At 36.7% G+C, this 17,306-nt stretch overlaps 2 protein-coding genes and 2 pseudogenes across 2 annotated transcripts; 1 reads left to right on the top strand and 3 right to left on the bottom strand.

The window, feature by feature from the left end:
- Positions 1-51: 51 nt before the first annotated feature.
- Positions 52-5,154, top strand: LOC112180713 (ABC transporter I family member 10). The gene is made up of 7 exons (XM_024319273.2): positions 52-166; positions 1,280-1,424; positions 1,544-1,715; positions 1,992-2,078; positions 3,979-4,104; positions 4,201-4,323; positions 4,830-5,154. Exons 2-7 carry the CDS (start codon positions 1,327-1,329, stop codon positions 5,037-5,039), a joined length of 816 nt encoding a protein of 271 aa, XP_024175041.1. The 5' UTR covers positions 52-166; positions 1,280-1,326; the 3' UTR covers positions 5,040-5,154.
- Positions 5,155-10,285: 5,131 nt separating this feature from the next.
- On the bottom strand, positions 10,286-11,788 carry LOC121048911 (annotated as a pseudogene).
- Positions 11,789-12,145: 357 nt separating this feature from the next.
- LOC112180384 (mevalonate kinase-like) lies at positions 12,146-13,888 on the bottom strand. Its single transcript, XM_040511444.1, has 4 exons — positions 13,756-13,888; positions 12,628-12,884; positions 12,293-12,535; positions 12,146-12,175 (listed from the first exon to the last, which is right to left on the bottom strand). The coding sequence occupies exons 1-4, from the start codon at positions 13,886-13,888 to the stop codon at positions 12,146-12,148; spliced, it is 663 nt and encodes a 220-aa protein (XP_040367378.1).
- LOC112177930 lies at positions 12,258-17,306 on the bottom strand (annotated as a pseudogene).

Here is a 17,306-nt window from a genome sequence, read left to right as displayed (position 1 = left end):
CAAATTTCCATCTATATCCCTCCTACTCCTAGTCCTACCGACCTTTTTGTCTTTCTTCAGTGTCCTCTCTCTCTCTCTCTCCATCTCTGCTCGTTTCTCCTTCCTCCTCCAGTGCTAGTGCTACTGCTTCTGCGCCTTTGTCTCTCGCTTCATAGATACGTCTCGGGTACGTTTACTCTCTCTTCTTATGTTTCTTATTTCCAGGTTTTTCCTTTGATTGCTACGCCTTCATATTCATTTCTTCTTTCTCTCTCTGTTTTCTTTCTTCGTTTTTTATTTTTTATTGATGTGATTATTCTAAATTTGATTTCTGTTTCTTTGAAACATTTCCTGACTTAGCTGCTCATGGGTTTAACCAATCTAACAACATACTTCAAACTTTTTTTTTTTTCTGAATTATTTCGGTTTCATTTCAATGTAATATATGTATGTATAACAAATTCGACAGAGTTTACTACTTCAAACGAGTAGACAAGAGAATGAATGTGATCTCATATCAGATTTTTGCTCTTTTCATAACGATAAAAACAGCATCTCGAATAGTTGAATGATTTTGGATCCTCTCCCAGTAACCCAAAAACAAAAGGGGCTTTCTTCTTTTAAACCAAACAGACCCTCGTTTACATATTGAAAATGGAAAACAATTATGTTGCTCCAAAAGTATACACACATATCAGTGCAAAGTATATTGAGTCAAACTTGGAAACTTATGCTTTTTACCCAAATTCTATTGATAAGCATATTCTGTCACGCTACTCTTTGCTAGTTGTGCATTCTTATTTTGCAAGGTTTGGATACACATTTTACGGCTGACATTTTACCTCCATTATCCATATCAAATCCCTATATCTACATTTTGATTCTGTAATAATTTGCAACTTTATGGTGTGGTAGCTAATGTGTAAACATTTTACATCGGGTGACTGCATCCTTTTGTTGTCAAATGAGTTACTGCAAAGGGTGTAAACATGTTCTTTGAAAAAGAAAATTATAATATTATGGCTTTCATGTATTTGCCAGACATATGTATTAAAATTGATGTTGACAAAAAAAAGAGAGACATTAATCTGTACAATGTACATATTTTGGAAAGTATAAAAGAGTTGTACAAATGTAAGTGAGGGTACTTTATTTGAGGTCACAAGCCATCACCTACCAAACACTTAGAGACTATTTCTTATAAGCACAACAGTTCTCAAAACAAAGATTACCATATGCTCTGCACCTTTACCGCACTGATGATTTTTCATACAACAATATTGATAGTTTATTATTACAGTGCAGCAATACCAAACTGGGCTTGAGTTCAGACTCAGCCATACTCATATGTGGCAACTAGAATGCCATAAGATGATCTATCCATCAAAACTCATACATGCCTCAAAGCCTTTTGTCCCCCCTGTGCACTCTATTCCTCTCACCAGGTTCGCACCATCAGATATCTTTTCAACCTGTAATTTCTTTACACACTTATCTCCAATAATTGTTTTCTTATTGCAGTTAATTCTATTTGATATGGGTACATCTCGTTCTGTATGTTCAGGACTAATGTTACAGAGGAAATTTCCATAGAAGGTTGCAACTTGAGCTTCTCAGTTGCAACAAAGCAAGGTAAAACCATACCCATTCTTAAAGATTGCTCGCTTCGCATTCCGTCAGGGCAATTCTGGATGCTTCTTGGCCCCAATGGTTGTGGGAAATCTACCCTCCTAAAGGTATGTAAAAGCTGTTTCTTGCTTGAAGGGTTAGTGTTATCCAATAGTTGATTTTGTCATGGTTTTATTGATTGGCATTCTTATCATGATGAACCAAAAAGAAAACGACAGAAGAGTAAAGAAAATAAAAAAGACCTTTTATGACTTGTATGCTAAAACTTAGGTGTGGCATGAGGAATTAGGTGTAATATAAATAAATAAATAAATAATCAGAAAAATGAAAAAGAATAAGCAAAACTTATAGTTTTGATCTGCATTTTTTATGAACTTTTGCAGATTTTGGCTGGTCTTTTGAATCCAACCAATGGAACTGTGTATGTGAAGAGGCCTAGGAGTTTTGTTTTTCAAAACCCAGACCATCAGGTTTATTTTTATAACCTTTTGTTTCCATGCTTTCAGTTTTAGTCTTTACCTTCGTGATGTTAAAAAATATGTTGTGGAGTTGTGGGGTTTAAGGATGGACTGCTGGATAGGACTTGAGTTTTCTGTTAGAGAGTTATTCTTATATTTACTATATTTATGTGGATATATAAACATGGTGATTATAGCAGCCAATGTTTGCGTTCGGTGCCTGTATCATTTAATACAACAGATTTGTAATGCAAGTTTGCAGCATATAATGAAACTTGCTTCTGTTCATTTCTGGACAAAAGGGAACAGAATATGGAGTGTGCACTCGAATGTTCTTGGCCCGTTGAATAGTTATAATCTTGTTGTCTTCTATCATCTTGGCTTGATATACCTGTCAACCAAAACAACGGCTGCTAAAGGGCTACTAGTGGTTACCGCACTACTGCCCAAAGAACCTGTGACGCTCAAGTCAGAAAGCTTAGAGAATGATTTTAGCTGAGTTTGTCACAAGAAACAGATAATGACCTGAAATGATGGGGGCGTCCCCCTTTTTACAGGAAGCAACTTGAGGTTCTAGTCCCCACTGACCTGTTGAAGCTTTTGTGTATAGGGCTCATTTACCCTGCTGCCTTGACATGTGTGGACTGTGCTCCCTGTACATGGTTTTGTGTATCAGATGCTGTTTGTCATGCCTCCAGCTGTCTACTTCTAGAAGTCTGGAGGGAATATACCTTATTGACATCTATCAAGTTGTGCCGTCGTAACTAGATTGTTGACATGCAGTATAAAAGATAACACCCAATAGGTATATCCATATATGTTAACCCAGTCAGATATTAGCTTCCGTAAAATGTTTCTGATAGAGGTTTTTGGGACTCCTGTTTCCTAGCTTTTATTTGCTATCTAAAGAAGACGATGCAAATATATGATATCTCTAGGTTTGTGAGTGCTTCTCTCTACCTCATTATTAGGATGTTGGATTTTGAAGGAACTTAAACGAGCAGGAGGTAGAGGCGCTCTCTGCATTTCCCTATATTTTGGATATGCGTGTTTATGCCAGAATTCCTCTAGAAAATTTTTTGAGTAACGATTATTTTCTTCTCAGCACTTTGTTCAGATCTATGAGTAGGTTCCTGCTTGGTTCATGGTATAGTAAATTCACTTGGGACAATCCTAGAGGAGAAGGCATAAAACTTATGGGTTTTTAGCAGTCATCTGGACATTGAATGATTGAAAGTTGGAAAGAAAGGCGTCTTTGGAATTTCAAAGGTTTGGGACTGGATATTAAGCCAAAAATAAATAATAAATTACTTAACTTTTTCCCACACCTTTGAAATTTTTTTCGTCCTTTTCGTTTCAAAGGCTGGGAGTTCTTTGTTTCTTTTTAAGAAGCATAAAGCATATCTGGTAGAAGGGAGCAGGCCAATGTATTGTGGGCATGGTTTTTACTGTACTTTGGATGGTCTGGATGGAGAGAAAAAGAAGGTAGTGGAAGGTTTAGTGGATAGGGGTATAGGGATCATGAGACAAGGTTTGGTTGTGGTCTTCCCCTTAGGCATCAGTTTCTGTAGTCTTGGGATATATCTTTTTAAAAAGTTTCTGAGATTGGGAGGCTGTTATAGGTTCATGCATGGGCGAGCTGTTTAGATGTAATTAGTTTTTGTCTGCTTTCATGAAGGCCCAGATAGTGTTCAGTATGATGTATTCCAATTCTTTATAGCAATAAGAGTTCTCTTTTTTTATCTAAAAGAAAAAGGAACTTGTATGGAATATAACAGATTTATAAATCCTTTTTTATATTAAATGTGAAATTGAATACCAAAAACGAATTTTCCTGTTTGTGTCACTACAATAAAGCTACTGAAGGAACTACTTATTCGAGTTTATATTGTCACCATCTTTCATGTAACAGGTAGTAATGCCTACAGTTGAAGCAGATGTGGCATTTGGTCTTGGTAAGTTCAACTTGACACGTGATGAAGTCAAATCTAGAGTGTCAAAAGCTGCAAATGCTGTTAGCATGTCAAAGTACCTGCAGGTAAATTAAGGACAACTATGACTCCAAAATTACTCAACATACACAACAATTTTAGCAAGAAATTTTACAGGTTTTCCTTTTGTCACATTTGTCAAGAGGTCAGTTCAGACTCTTAGTGGTGGCCAGAAGCAAAGGGTTGCCATTGCCGGTGCTTTAGCTGAAGCATGCAAAGTTTTGTTATTGGATGAGCTGACAACATTTTTGGATGAAAGTGATCAGGTAGTTTCTCTCTTCTCCGATTGACATGAAATGAGGGTTACATTTTTATCATGTTATCATAAGATGCAATTGCAACATATTGAACTGCATTTAGATGGAAAGTGAATTGGTAAGCATCAAGTATACGATAACACTTGGGTTTTTTTTTTTTTTTTTCATTCTCACCGTTCTGTTGTGAATTCGTGAGCATACGCAAACCCACATCTAAAAGGCTACACATAGGTAAATTCTATATGATGGTGCTGGAGCCCGTAATCAGACAATAGGCTTTTTCAAGTCACTTGGGCACCTTCATATGGCTTTTTATTCTTTTAGTGAAGAATACGGCTTTTTTATTTAATAATCATGTCACTTCAGCAGTCATCTTGTTCCTATTTTTATATAGATGAATATAGATGTTGACCTCCTGAGATACTTTCTTGACAAGTTGAGCATTTTCTGGACGATAGATATTCTCTATGCTTTGTGCTCTACTGTTGTTACTGAGTTTTGGCTTTTATAACAAGGTTGGGGTGATCAAAGCTGTGAGGAATTCCTTGGATAGTTCTGGGGAAGTTACCGCATTATGGGTCACTCATCGCCTGGAAGAACTTGAATATGCAGATGGTGCTGTTTATATGGAAAATGGGAGAGTTGTGATGCATGGCGATGCAGCAAGCATTATGGATTTTATTAAAACCAGGCAATCAGCATATATCAAGGAAATCAATTCTTGACTGCTAGTGAGAGACTATTTTTCTGTGTATAACTTAGATTGATTATTTAAGAATCTATTCTCGGAGTTTCAACAAATTTTCCAATTAAAATTATAAGAATCTTGGTGAAACAAAATATTTAGTTTTCCTCGATCAAATTTTTTATTGGATTAATTTGGTCCAAAAAGTTCACCAGAAGTCATGGCAGTCGCAGGGGCTTTCTGTGACCTTCCGAGGCCTCCTTCAGCCTCTTTTGAAGCCCTAGAAGTCTAGAAGGCTAGAAGTCTAGAACCACACCACCAACAACTTGTGGTGGAGCCGAGGGGACCTAGGTTGCACAACAACCTAAGGTTATTGCAATCTTGACCCCAGAAACCAAAAAAAAAAAAAAAAAAACCTGTTTTTCCTTTTTCTTTCTCCCAAGCATTGAAATAAATGTCTATCTAGGAAAAGAATATATCTATCCACTTATCTGTCTATCTAAACAAATTTAAACAATACAACTTATTGTACTAGACTCTAGTGGATCAACAAACTGTCAGCAGATCATTGGTTTACAAATTGCTCCTTAAGATTGCTAGATAAACAAAATCAACTCGCTCACATTGCTATAATCAGATTATCTTTTAGAGCTCTTTGATCTGATGCATGGATGAAATTGGTTCCATTAGAAACATGTCTACTTTGTATTCGAAGGTACAGAGTACATATTTGGAGTGTAAAATGATGGTTGAGGTGCCAGTCCGTGCAGCTTTGTTTTGATCTTTTGGCAAACTTCACTGAGGATCAGTGCAAAACTTCAGTTTCAGTATTTTGGTTTCCAGTCTCTGTTCAATCTCAGTGATAAAGAAGACCAAACAGAGCCTAACACAGGTAACAGATATGCAAACGTACTAGTGATAGGAGCATTTTAATGCGACGTTTTAATTGTTATTTCCTCATATTTACTTGGTTATTTCCTTAAATAAATCATTCTTGTTTAGGAAAGTTTTCATCTTTAGAAAGTTTCTATTTTTAGTAATTTTAATAAAAGTTTCTATTTTCTAGGTACCTTGGAATAAATGGAGCTGAAATGAAGAAATGGAGTTTTCCTGGTCCGACTAGGAATCTCAGTCAACATAGGAATCCTGATGAGGCTAGGAAACCTGAAGGCATTAGGAGACCACATGATGACATGGGAGATATTTTGGGAGATTAAATCTGATTTTTGCATGGAAAATCAAGGAGATTACGTGGAGAATATCAAGGGAGAATTTTAAGGAAGAAAAGATTCAAAACAAGTCCAGATTCATTCCTCAATTCCCTCAAGATATGTTGGCTGAAATTAGAGAATAAAATCTGCAATTTTAATGTGAAAATCAAGAGAAAATCAAGGGGAGGACATTAAGGATAAAGCCATGGAGAGATTTAAGGGAGAAAAGGTCCAAAATGAGTCCGGATACATTGTCTAGGTTCATGCCTAGATATTTGGCCGAAAATGGTGAATAAAATCAGATTAAATCTTGAGAAAATCAGCAATAATATATTTAGAAAGATTATGGATTTATTTTGGAGCTTTTTTATTGGTTGAGTGACATGGCAGAGCTGACGTGGCATTAATTCATTGGTTGGAGCTGTGTGAAGCAACCAGAAAATTCCTTAGAAATTAAATTCATGAAGCCTTGCCTTCCCCAGTATAAACCCCCCTATGCTACACCACAAGACACACCTCTTCATTCAGAAAATTCTCTCCATAACGTCAAGCTTTCTCTCCATCCTCTAGTTTCAAGTCTCTGCGTCTTCAAGCAAAGAGAAGAAGAGAAGAAGAAGCCTTGAAGCCTCCTAGCCGCCATCATCCACCTTGTGTCGTGAAGCTTTGGAGCCTTGCTTTCAAGATCCAAGACCAACGTCTCAAGCTTTCCACCATTCATCCTTCATGGTGTAATTCTATCTTATTCCTTGTAACCTTTTTGGTTTTCTTTGTTTTGATTTCGTATGAACTTGATTTCTAGTTGACATAAACGTTAAGGGCAAAGTTTAAAGCCCATTATATGTTTTGAAATAAAATTGTGATTTTCATACGTTGATTGATATGTTGCTTATGTGATGAGATTGCTTGATTGATTTTGGATTATAGAAAACTTTTATATGTATGTGTTCTTTGGTGGCCAACTTAAGATATATGCATGTTATTGGAGCTAGATTTAAGTAGTGAAGGCTTTGGACAAAAGTCGAAATCAATTAAGGAGGATTGCAAATAGGTGAACTTATTCATAACTAGGTTGTGCACTTTGGTTGACATCCTTTCTCTATGCTTCATGCGTTGAATGTGTTTTTGATTAGCTAGCTTTCTGGACTATGATTGCATGTTCAATAGGATTAATTTAGGTGCTTTCACTTAGATTAATTATTGACGGAAAGTAAAATATGGGAAATCGTTTGCTTTCTAACGTTTCACATGGTCAACTTCTTTCTCATGACATAGAAAGTCAACTATAGGAATTGTGATTAGATTTCATTCATATGATTGTGGATTTGTTCTTTGTTCCTTGCGTTCCACCCTTGTATATATGTTTTTACGTTTTATTTATTTTAATTTTTGATTTTATAATTCTAAAATCCCCCCTATTTGTGTTTACTTGTATATATTTTCATTCTTTGTTTTATTTTTGTAAATAATATTTTATACTTTTTATTAATTCTTTATTTATTTTTGCAATTACAAGTGTACCCTCAATCCCCGGTTAGAACGATCCATATTTACCATATACTAACGATGACATTTTCATGGTTAAATCGAGCGCTTGCTTTTTAGCGTTATCAATTAGTTATATTGAAAATAGTGAAAAGATTCTGATCAATCATCTTTTCCTAATATCATTAGGTACTGTGGTATTCAAGAGTTGAACACTACTTTTTAGTTTGCATTTAAATTTCAAATGTGCTTCTCTTTGGAAGAAAGAAAGAATTAAAATAGACAATGAAGCTATATGGAAGATGAATGATATTTCTTTGTTCTCCAGAAAAGAGAACTATTGATGAACAAGTACATAGGTACTGACTAGAGTTGGATCCAAATTGAGTACTACACAAAAGTTTAACACAAGAAAGCATCTGCACATATAAAGATATTCTTTTATGAAGTTTCCAACAATTGCAACTGTAACTCTTTCACCTCAGCCTTTAGTGTAAGTTAATTAAAATATCGATCTAAACCAGATGTTGCAGAGAAGCGGTAGCAAGAGGAAGTTAATTAAAGGATGTAAACCTCCTAATCAAATTCTGAACATAAGTAAAGCAGCCAAATGGACATGAATCCAACACCATGGTCCCAAAAATGGAATGAAATTCCACAATAAGAAGCAGCCCCTCAGCAGGAGAAGACAGCAGTTAATCACCAAGAAATGGAAGAGGAAGGTGAACCCAGATTACTAAAATGTCAGCAGTAGCCCCTATTGTAACCAAAAAATGTCATAGATAACATATGACATTTCCAGGGTCCCTTCTTGTTGAAGCATAGCAGCAGCAGCAGCCGCTGGCCAAAGAAGTTCATCCTTGGTACCCCATCCTCCTTCCCTTAATGTTGAATGCACTATTATATGATAACGATGATTTATATGATATGCATGCCATACATCAACATGCATAGCACGATCAAAGATTACAAAATTACATATCACCAGATTACTTGATACTTTGTATATTTTGAAAAATTTTAAAACAGCCTATGTTTTTCTATAATTCTCATTGCTACTTCAAGTGCCATTATTGCCATGACTACTAAAGCTATCTGTGCAACTCCCAATAATGAAATAACTAGGAGGTAGAATGGTATCAATGTAATATTTAGTGTAAAGACGCCGATGAACTGGGAGGTAAAGAATATGCTCGAATGAGATGTTCAATTAGTACTTGGTAGTTCTTTCACATTCACCGGTGCTCTTTTATCTAACAACTAGTCAAATTTATACAGGTTTATGTTCGTTCAGTTTTCTTTTTCTTCTTTTCCAAAAATCTGTTAGGTCATCACATTCCAATAGCCATTTTGTTTTGTAGAAAAGACAACTACTGTGACACACCAGATCCTCCAGTTTGTCAGTCACTGTTTGTTTTTGTTTTCTCCCAACTGTCAGTCATATATATTTGAACTCATTTAAAACAAAACCCACCTGCTAAGTAGTTTTGCAAAAAGATAGATACTGCTCCTCAACTAGATTTGAAATTTGAACTTAAAAGGAAAGAAAGCTTCTACAAATCAATACTGGTTACAAATAGAGAATCAAAACTAGCATGCAGTCTTTGATTTTTACTGATTGACTTCTTTAGTGTGCCTTATATTTTTCTTTATTTAGCTTGAAATTATTGGTAAGGTTACTTTTACTCGATACAACTATAGGAGTACCAACTGAGGTTTTGAATCATATATGTTGTTATAAGTATTGTAACATGATTACTGATTAGGTCTTTTGATATTTGTTTTGACTCTGTTAATCTAATCTGAAATTTGAAATACTGGTTTGGGTATAACATACAACTCTTAAACATCTAGTTTGTTGAATATGCGTGTTCTGCTACATGTAGGTCATGGAGAGGCTGCAGAGGGAGTCCTCGTTGATCAGGATTTGAATGAACCAACCATGGGAGAAAAACTTGCTAGTTTCAATATCGTACTTGATGATAGAGTGGAGAGGCAAAATTAAGAAGGCTCTTCTCTCAATGCAAAGCCTCCAAGTGCAGATTGTGTTCATATTTTGCCTAAGCAAGCACTACACGCTGATGATCATGCCCTTCTATTAGAGTGCTTATTATACACCCAAGATGAGAAGGTAGTGGCTCCCATATTTCATTTTAGTTATTCTATATTGATGTTTAAAGGCAACTGTTAATTTGCTTGTTATATCTGTTGTTTTTAGGTCATTGCAAAGTCTATCTGACTGTCTCTCAGTTCAATCCAGCTGTTGTTTTGAAGCTCTTACACTCTCTCATATCACCTATATATATATGTAGCAAATTCGTGATGGGTTTGTGAAGCAGTCTTCCAGCTGGTGATTTTTAGTTTTCTTGTCCTAATGTATTGGCTACTGCTGTTTTCTGAAAGGCTAAATGTCGAGACTAATGGTTGATTTCTGTGTGATAGCTGTATCTAGCTCGGGTAGAGCTCCTTTTATATGTCAAGTGTCTCTAATATGCTCTACTTAGTGCTAATAAAATATGGGAAAGAATTGGGTTTATGCCAAATGAAGCTTCTCGACTACAATGATTGTTTAATCTATGCATACGAGATATGATTGACAAAAATGAAGAGTGACATTTATTTCCAGATATTTCAATTATTGATGAAACAAAAAGGCCGAGAGTGCATTTCAAACTTGAAGATGAAATTAACTCGGATTCAAATGCAAAATACAACAAGCTAACTAATATACAGACAACAGAGTGAATTGTATTCTATCAGTGAACAACTGATCTTGGATCTTACTATCACTTCAGGATGAACCACCAAAGCAAACTTGAACACCTTGTCCACCAATGGCCGCTGTTAAGCAAGGGAATCCACACGACTCCAGCTCTGCAGTTACTTTATCAACAACTGTTGCTGATAGCACTGATCATATGGTTAAGGGAAATATTATAGGCAACATCATAATTCAAGATGGTCAAAACTAAGGCATGAGTAAATGTGTTGAAGAATTTAGGCAAAATTTTTTGTTAAGATAAAAGCATCTGAAAGAGAAAAGCTTGAGGAGCATGGTAACTGAAATAAAAGGAATCATGAAAAGGATACAAGTTGGCAATAGTGTGAGAACACAACCTCCACCACCAGATCCTGTCAACTTGGAAGCCAACTTGTATTTAAGTGTAGTTCGCAGAATGATTGAAGCATGGCTGACCCCCGTGCATTGGAGCAAGCCTTGGTTCATTTCCATCAGCTCTTATATTTTCGCCACCTTCTCAGTTACTGAGATTTCATCAGGGGCCTCTTATTGGATAATGGTAGCCAATTCCGCGCTGATAGAATCAACTGCATTAAACACAGAAGCCATAGCATTTGGAATCTGGATGCCTCAATGTCCTCTCTGAAACACCAGCAACTAAGGCCTTTGTGTTCCTCCCAACTTTTGTGTTAGTGATGAGCATTTTGAGTGGCATGTTTGATTTGAGGCGTGTCAAACTGCCTGATCTAAACTTGATCATATTTCCCGTTTCATGAACAAAGTTCAGACAGATAAGGAAGCTAAATATCTCAACAGATGATAACATCTTTTCGCCTATTCCTTTATCTATCAACTGGTCTCTAGTCCATGATTATTAATTAGATGGTGTTCCCTCATAAAAAATAATATTATGCATATTTCAATACTTCTTAAATTACTCCAGTCCTAACCTGCATCATCTTAACTTTAAGGATTCAATAGTTCTACATTTGACATGATCAGTTTAGTATGAGAAATTCCATGACTCCGATAGTGATATACTTTACTCTACTCATCCTACTTGTAGTTTATCTAAACAACATCCAAAAAAGTGCAGCCTTTTGCAACAAGGACCTAATCATCACGAATTTTAACCAACAGTATACTTGTACTAGGAAAGGATCAGACTTGGAATCAGTATTTACACCCAAAGTAACAACCCATAGCAAAATAATAGAAGAAGAAAAGAAGAGCCAGGCATCTCAATAGAACAAGAAGACTATGACTAATGATAACTCTTGAGGAATCCGACTAAGACAGTGGCGTCTTACCGCACGTGGTGCAATCAAATTTTTATACTTTCATTAACATAAACGTCTCAGCCCATAAACGTCTCAGCTTAGTGGGCCTACATGTATAATACTAACGGTACTGAAGGTGAAGAGTTTTACGAGCAATGTGGTTGCACCATATCCCTACAGTGTAAAGATTTGAACCTAATTACAACGACACTGCTGACAATTAGCTAAACATTCATAAATTCAAGTTTATATAACTCTCTATTTGTTCTTATAAGGCAACTCAAGATGCAAAGCAGATCTAGTGGATTCTAGGGCTCTGGCAAGCACTAATGAAGTAGTTCCATAATATTCATACAGATTATGAACCTCTTCTTGAATGAAGGAAATATTGCTTGAACTGCATTAATAAAGTTCCCTTCCCCAGTAGATTTTCTCATCCTAACATACTATGGCAAACTATTACCTGAATCATTCCAAGAACCATATAACTCAAGAATCCTAGACAAGAAGATTAGGAAAACAAGAAGAAATGCAATGTTGTGAAGGTAGATTTGTCAGGGACGGGTCACATAATAATTACCATATGTGCTGTGTTGTCAATTCCAGATGGCTTTCCATGGATGATTTTTTCACCTTCAAATGCCCATTTATTCAGCAAGTCAAGTTCGCTTCCGCCAAAATCTAACCACCCCTGGTGGCTGAAATCTAGACTCGCATAATCTGAGTAAGCAAGAAGAGCACCAGAGAATGCAACACAAAGTGCGGCAGATAAACCAAGACCTGAACCCAAAGGAAGTTCCGAACTGATAATAACTGTTGCAGGCTTAAATATGACACATAAAGAGAGGAGAATCAGAAATTAAGAAATATGAACAAATGGCTGAGAATTCAATGTAGACAGCTGTAGAAGCAAACCACAGTCCCATACCCTTGGATAGATGAACATAGCCAAAGAAAAGCCCAGACTCCAGCAGCTATTCCGATCTTTGCCTCTAGAATGTTTAGTTCTTCAACTAAAATAGCAAGTGATTTGTTCACCTCTGCTGGACATGAGGTAGGTGTTGATGGGTTGGGAACATCTATTCCGGATAGTGCTTCCTTAATCCTACCAACTGGCCACAGAAACTCTAATCCAATATCCTTGAGCTCCAGTCTAAGTAAACCATTATTATCTATGAATAAAAGCAGAAAACTCCGTTTCCTTAATCCTACCAACTGGCCACAGAAACTCTAATCCAATATCCTTGGGCTCCAGTCTAAGTAAACCATTATTATCTATGAATAAAAGCAGAAAACTTCAGTACAAAAGTTCAATCAGCAGGATGTTAATGTTATATATTTCACTCTGAGAACCTATATCCCAGAAAATTTGTCACCATTTCTAATATCACTTAAACCCTGCAAATTAAACTACAATCCACAGAATTGGTTTTCACAGAATCTCAAAGGGGCTTTCTTCACTTCATGATTCCCAACAATACCAATAGCCAATCTCACAAAAAGCCGCAAACTTTGTGTTTGACATGGCACAGTTGTCACAAAGCTTAACAAAGCCAATGAACCCACCAAGAACAAAAGTTTCTTCAAATCATCGTAAATAAAATTCAAAAGGGTGTAATCCAAATAACATCAGAACCACAAACAGAACTCAAAAACTTCAGCAAGAATGTTACATGTCATCTCAATCTTGAAAACCTATCCATGAAAATGATCAGACTTCTAATATCACTTAAACCCTTCAAATTCAACTTAGCAATAACAAATGCATTCATTCACAAATCAAAAGTGTGTTCTTTACCTCATACTTTCAAACAATACACATACATCATCCAACCTCAGATCACACACAAGACTGAAACTTTTTGAGTTAACAAACACAATCACAAAGCTTTAGCAAAACCCATGAACAGAAATCAAAGGGTATCATCCAAATAACGTTTCAACCGAAACCCAAATCCAAACCAAACCAAAGTGCACAAAATCTGGATCAAAACGATCATATAACAAAAACAAAGAATGACGCAAAAAAGAGAGAGAACATACCAGAATGAGCGGGCAAGCAAAGAGTGGCATAGGTACACAGGTCAATGGAGGCAGAGACGGCAGTAGATCCATGAACCACAGCATGTTCACCAAACAGTATGATCTTTCCAACTGCTCTGGCTTTTACTTCCATTTTTTGGGCTCAAACTTAGCTGAAACTCAATCTGGTTTTGAATTGGATTGAGTTTCTATGTGGTGCTTGAGCTTGTTGGTTTGGTTTCATATTATGAGACCCAGAACTTTGTTTATTGATATTTACTCAATAATTCCTATGCCATAGTCATAATTCTTAATCTTCAACGAACGTGGTAGAATGAGTGAGCAAATGGCAGATGATCTTCTTTTCGCACAGGCTTAGGGACTTCCATAAACACATTCCATAACATCATAGACTCATCATCCCCACCAGCTGTAGAAGCCACAGTGCATCCATCCGGGCTCTGAGTCATGAATAGAATCCTCGATGTATGCCCAATGATTTCTGTCCTCCTCACCATTGAGGGGTAGTCCCACAATATTAGCTGGTTTTTGGTAAAACCGTGAGAACTCAACAGTTCCCGGTCATGGTGATTCCACAGAAGAGCAGTCACATGTGAGCCTGTGTCGATTGAATTCAAGCACGAGCCTGTGTGTGCATTCCAAAACTTAATGCACCGGTCATCCTCACCTCCACCAGAGGCTAGCAAATTCCCTTGAAATGGGCACCAAGCAAGGGCCTTGACTGCTCCACTATGGCCATCAAGCTTGTGAAGCCACTGTGACTGCCTTGCAGAGGTTGCCGCAGACCTGTCCCATATGAATACCCGACTATCATTCCCTCCACTAGCTAAATTCTGCCCTGAGTATGACCACTTCAATCCACACACCTCCTGCCGGTGACCCCTGTAGTTTTCCACGATGTGAGATTTCACCCTTACATCATTGTTTACAATACAACCATCCCTTCCCCCAGTTGTAAGAATGTGACTATTCCATGCTAGTGCTCCTACTCTTCCACGGTGGCAACCTCTCAGTGTTCTTACCAACTGACTGATACGAGCATTTTAATGCGACGTTTTAATTGTTATTTCCTCATATTTACTTAGTTATTTCCTAAAATAAATCCTTCTTGTTTAGGAAAGTTTCCATCTTTAGAAAGTTTCTATTTTTAGTAATTTTAATAAAAGTTTCTATTTTCTAGGTACCTTGGAATAAATGGAGTTGAAATGAGCTGAAATGAAGAAATGGAGTTTTCCTGGTCCGACTAGGAATCTCAGTCAACGCAGGAATCCTGATGAGGCTAGGAAACCTGAAGGCATTAGGAGACCACATGATGACATGGGAGATATTTTGGGAGATTAAATCTGATTTTTGCATGAAAAATCAAGGAGATTACGAGGAGAATATCAAGGGAGAATTTTAAGGAAGAAAGATTCAAAACAAGTCCAGATTCGTTCATCAATTCCCTCAAGATATGTTGGCTGAAATTAGAGAATAAAATCTGCAATTTTAATGTGAAAATCAAGAGAAAATCAAGGGGAGGACATTAAGGATAAAGCCATGGAGAGATTTAAGGGAGAAAAGGTCCAAAATGAGTCCAGATACATTGTCTAGGTTCATGCCTAGATATTTGGCCAAAAATGGTGAATAAAATCAGATTAAATCTTGGGAAAATCAGCAATAATATATTTGGAAAGATTATGGATTTATTTTGGAGCTTTTTGATTGGTTGAGTGACATGGCAGAGCTGACGTGGCATTAATTCATTAGTTGGAGCTGTGTGGTGCAACCAGAAAAGTCCTTAGAAATTAAATTCATGAAGCCTTACCTTCCCCTATATGAACCCCCCTATGCTACACCACAAGACACACCTCTTCATTCAGAAAATTCTCTCCATAACGTCAAGCTTTCTCTCCATCCTCTAGTTTCAAGTCTCTGCATCTTCAAGCAAAGAGAAGAAGAGAAGAAGAAGCCATAAAGCCTCCTAGCCGCCATCATCCACCTTGTGTCGTGAAGCTTTGGAGCCTTGCTTTCAAGATCCAAGACCAACGTCTCAAGCTTTCCACCATTCATCCTTCATAGTGTAATTCTATCTTATTCCTTGTAACCTTTTTGGTTTTCTTTGTTTTGATTTCGTATGAACTTGATTTCTAGTTGACATAAACGTTAAGGGAAAAGTTTAAAGCCCATTTATATGTTTTGAAATAAAATTGTGATTTTCATACGTTGATTGATATGTTGCTTATGTGAGATTGCTTGATTGATTTTGGATTATAGAAAACTTTTATATGTATGTGTCCTTTGGTGGCCAACTTAGGATATATGCATGTAATTGGAGCTAGATTTAAGTAGTGAAGGTTTTGGACAAAAGTCGAAATCAATTAAGGAGGATTGCAAATAGGTGAACTTATTCATAACTAAGTTGTGCACTTTGGTTGACATCTTTTCTTCGTTCTTCATGCATTGAATGTGTTCTTGAGTAGCTAGCGTTCTAGACCATGATTGCATATTTAATAGGTTTAATTTAGGTGCTTTCACTTAGATTAAATATTGAAGGAAAGTAAAAAATGGGAAATCGTTTGCTTTCTAACGTTTCACATGATCAACTTCTTTCTCATGACATAGAAAATCAACTATAGGAATTGTGATTGGATTTTATTCATATGGATGTGGTTTTGATCTTTGTTCCTTTCGTTCCACCCTTGTATATATGTTTTTACGTTTTCTTTATTTTAATTTTTGATGTAATAATTCTAAAATCCCCCCTCTTTACGTTAACTTGTATATATCTTGTTTTTCTTTGTTTTATTTTTGTAAATAATACTTTTTATTTTTATTAATTCTTCATTTATTTTTGCAATTACAAGTGTACCCTCAATCCCCGGCTAGAACGATCCCTACTTATTCTATGCTAACAACTACATTTTGCAGGGTTAAATTGCGCGCTTGCTTAGGTGTATCACTGACGAGTCTCACAATCCCATAATTGGACATCGGAATTGCTCAAGTCAATAGTAATATGCCGTGCACCAGGACCCCAGCTGACGCTTGTCACAAGATCACCCAACTCAATTTCTGTGCTCGATTTGTTTGAAGCATTCCATAAAAAAACTGCATCTTGAATAGCAATAGCAACAACATTGTTGCTGCCCCAATCAAGCAAATTCAAGGAGAAATCATCCTCAAGATCAAGAGCTTCCAATTTATGCAAAATCTCAATGTGTCGGGGCTTCTTTAGTTCTTTGGCTGAAGGAGGTGAGGAAATTTGTTTCGGGGGGATCTGTGGCTTCTTATAAGAGAAGATCCTAGTATGGTTCATGTTCAATGCTTCAGCCAGAAGCTTCTGATATGGGACATTTGATGAGAAGCCGGACCTCTCAGTCTTTTCTAGAATCTCCTTGGTGGGTACTCCCTCCTGCCACTATATAGCTAGCATAATCTAAGTCTAATGCCTCGCGATTGGGTATGAACCTATCCAAATCTAAATTTTCCCTATTCTTCCTATTTCTCCAAATATACTTACCTTGGATACGGCTCCAAGTCATAATCTTTGTAGGGGAATCACCTGACAT

Source organism: Rosa chinensis, chromosome 7 (assembly GCF_002994745.2).
Source record: "Rosa chinensis cultivar Old Blush chromosome 7, RchiOBHm-V2, whole genome shotgun sequence".
Taxonomy (NCBI): domain Eukaryota; kingdom Viridiplantae; phylum Streptophyta; class Magnoliopsida; order Rosales; family Rosaceae; genus Rosa; species Rosa chinensis.
Note: the sequence above shows the minus strand (reverse complement) of the source record. Positions and strands in the feature narration are given on the sequence as shown.

Excerpts from the sequence above, each read along its gene's own strand:
- LOC112180713 (XM_024319273.2), top strand. The coding sequence starts at position 1,327 with ATGTGGCAACTAGAATGCCATAAGATGATCTATCCATCAAAACTCATA. Across the intron at positions 1,425-1,543 it reads CACTCTATTCCTCTCACCAG|GACTAATGTTACAGAGGAAA; the intron begins GTTCGCACCATC and ends CTGTATGTTCAG. Across the intron at positions 4,324-4,829 it reads TTTTGGATGAAAGTGATCAG|GTTGGGGTGATCAAAGCTGT; the intron begins GTAGTTTCTCTC and ends TTTTATAACAAG.
- LOC112180384 (XM_040511444.1), bottom strand. The coding sequence starts at position 13,888 with ATGGAAGTAAAAGCCAGAGCAGTTGGAAAGATCATACTGTTTGGTGAA. Across the intron at positions 12,536-12,627 it reads TCCAAGGGTATGGGACTGTG|CCTGCAACAGTTATTATCAG; the intron begins GTTTGCTTCTAC and ends GTCATATTTAAG. Across the intron at positions 12,176-12,292 it reads TTGACAACACAGCACATATG|GTAATAGTTTGCCATAGTAT; the intron begins GTAATTATTATG and ends GGAATGATTCAG.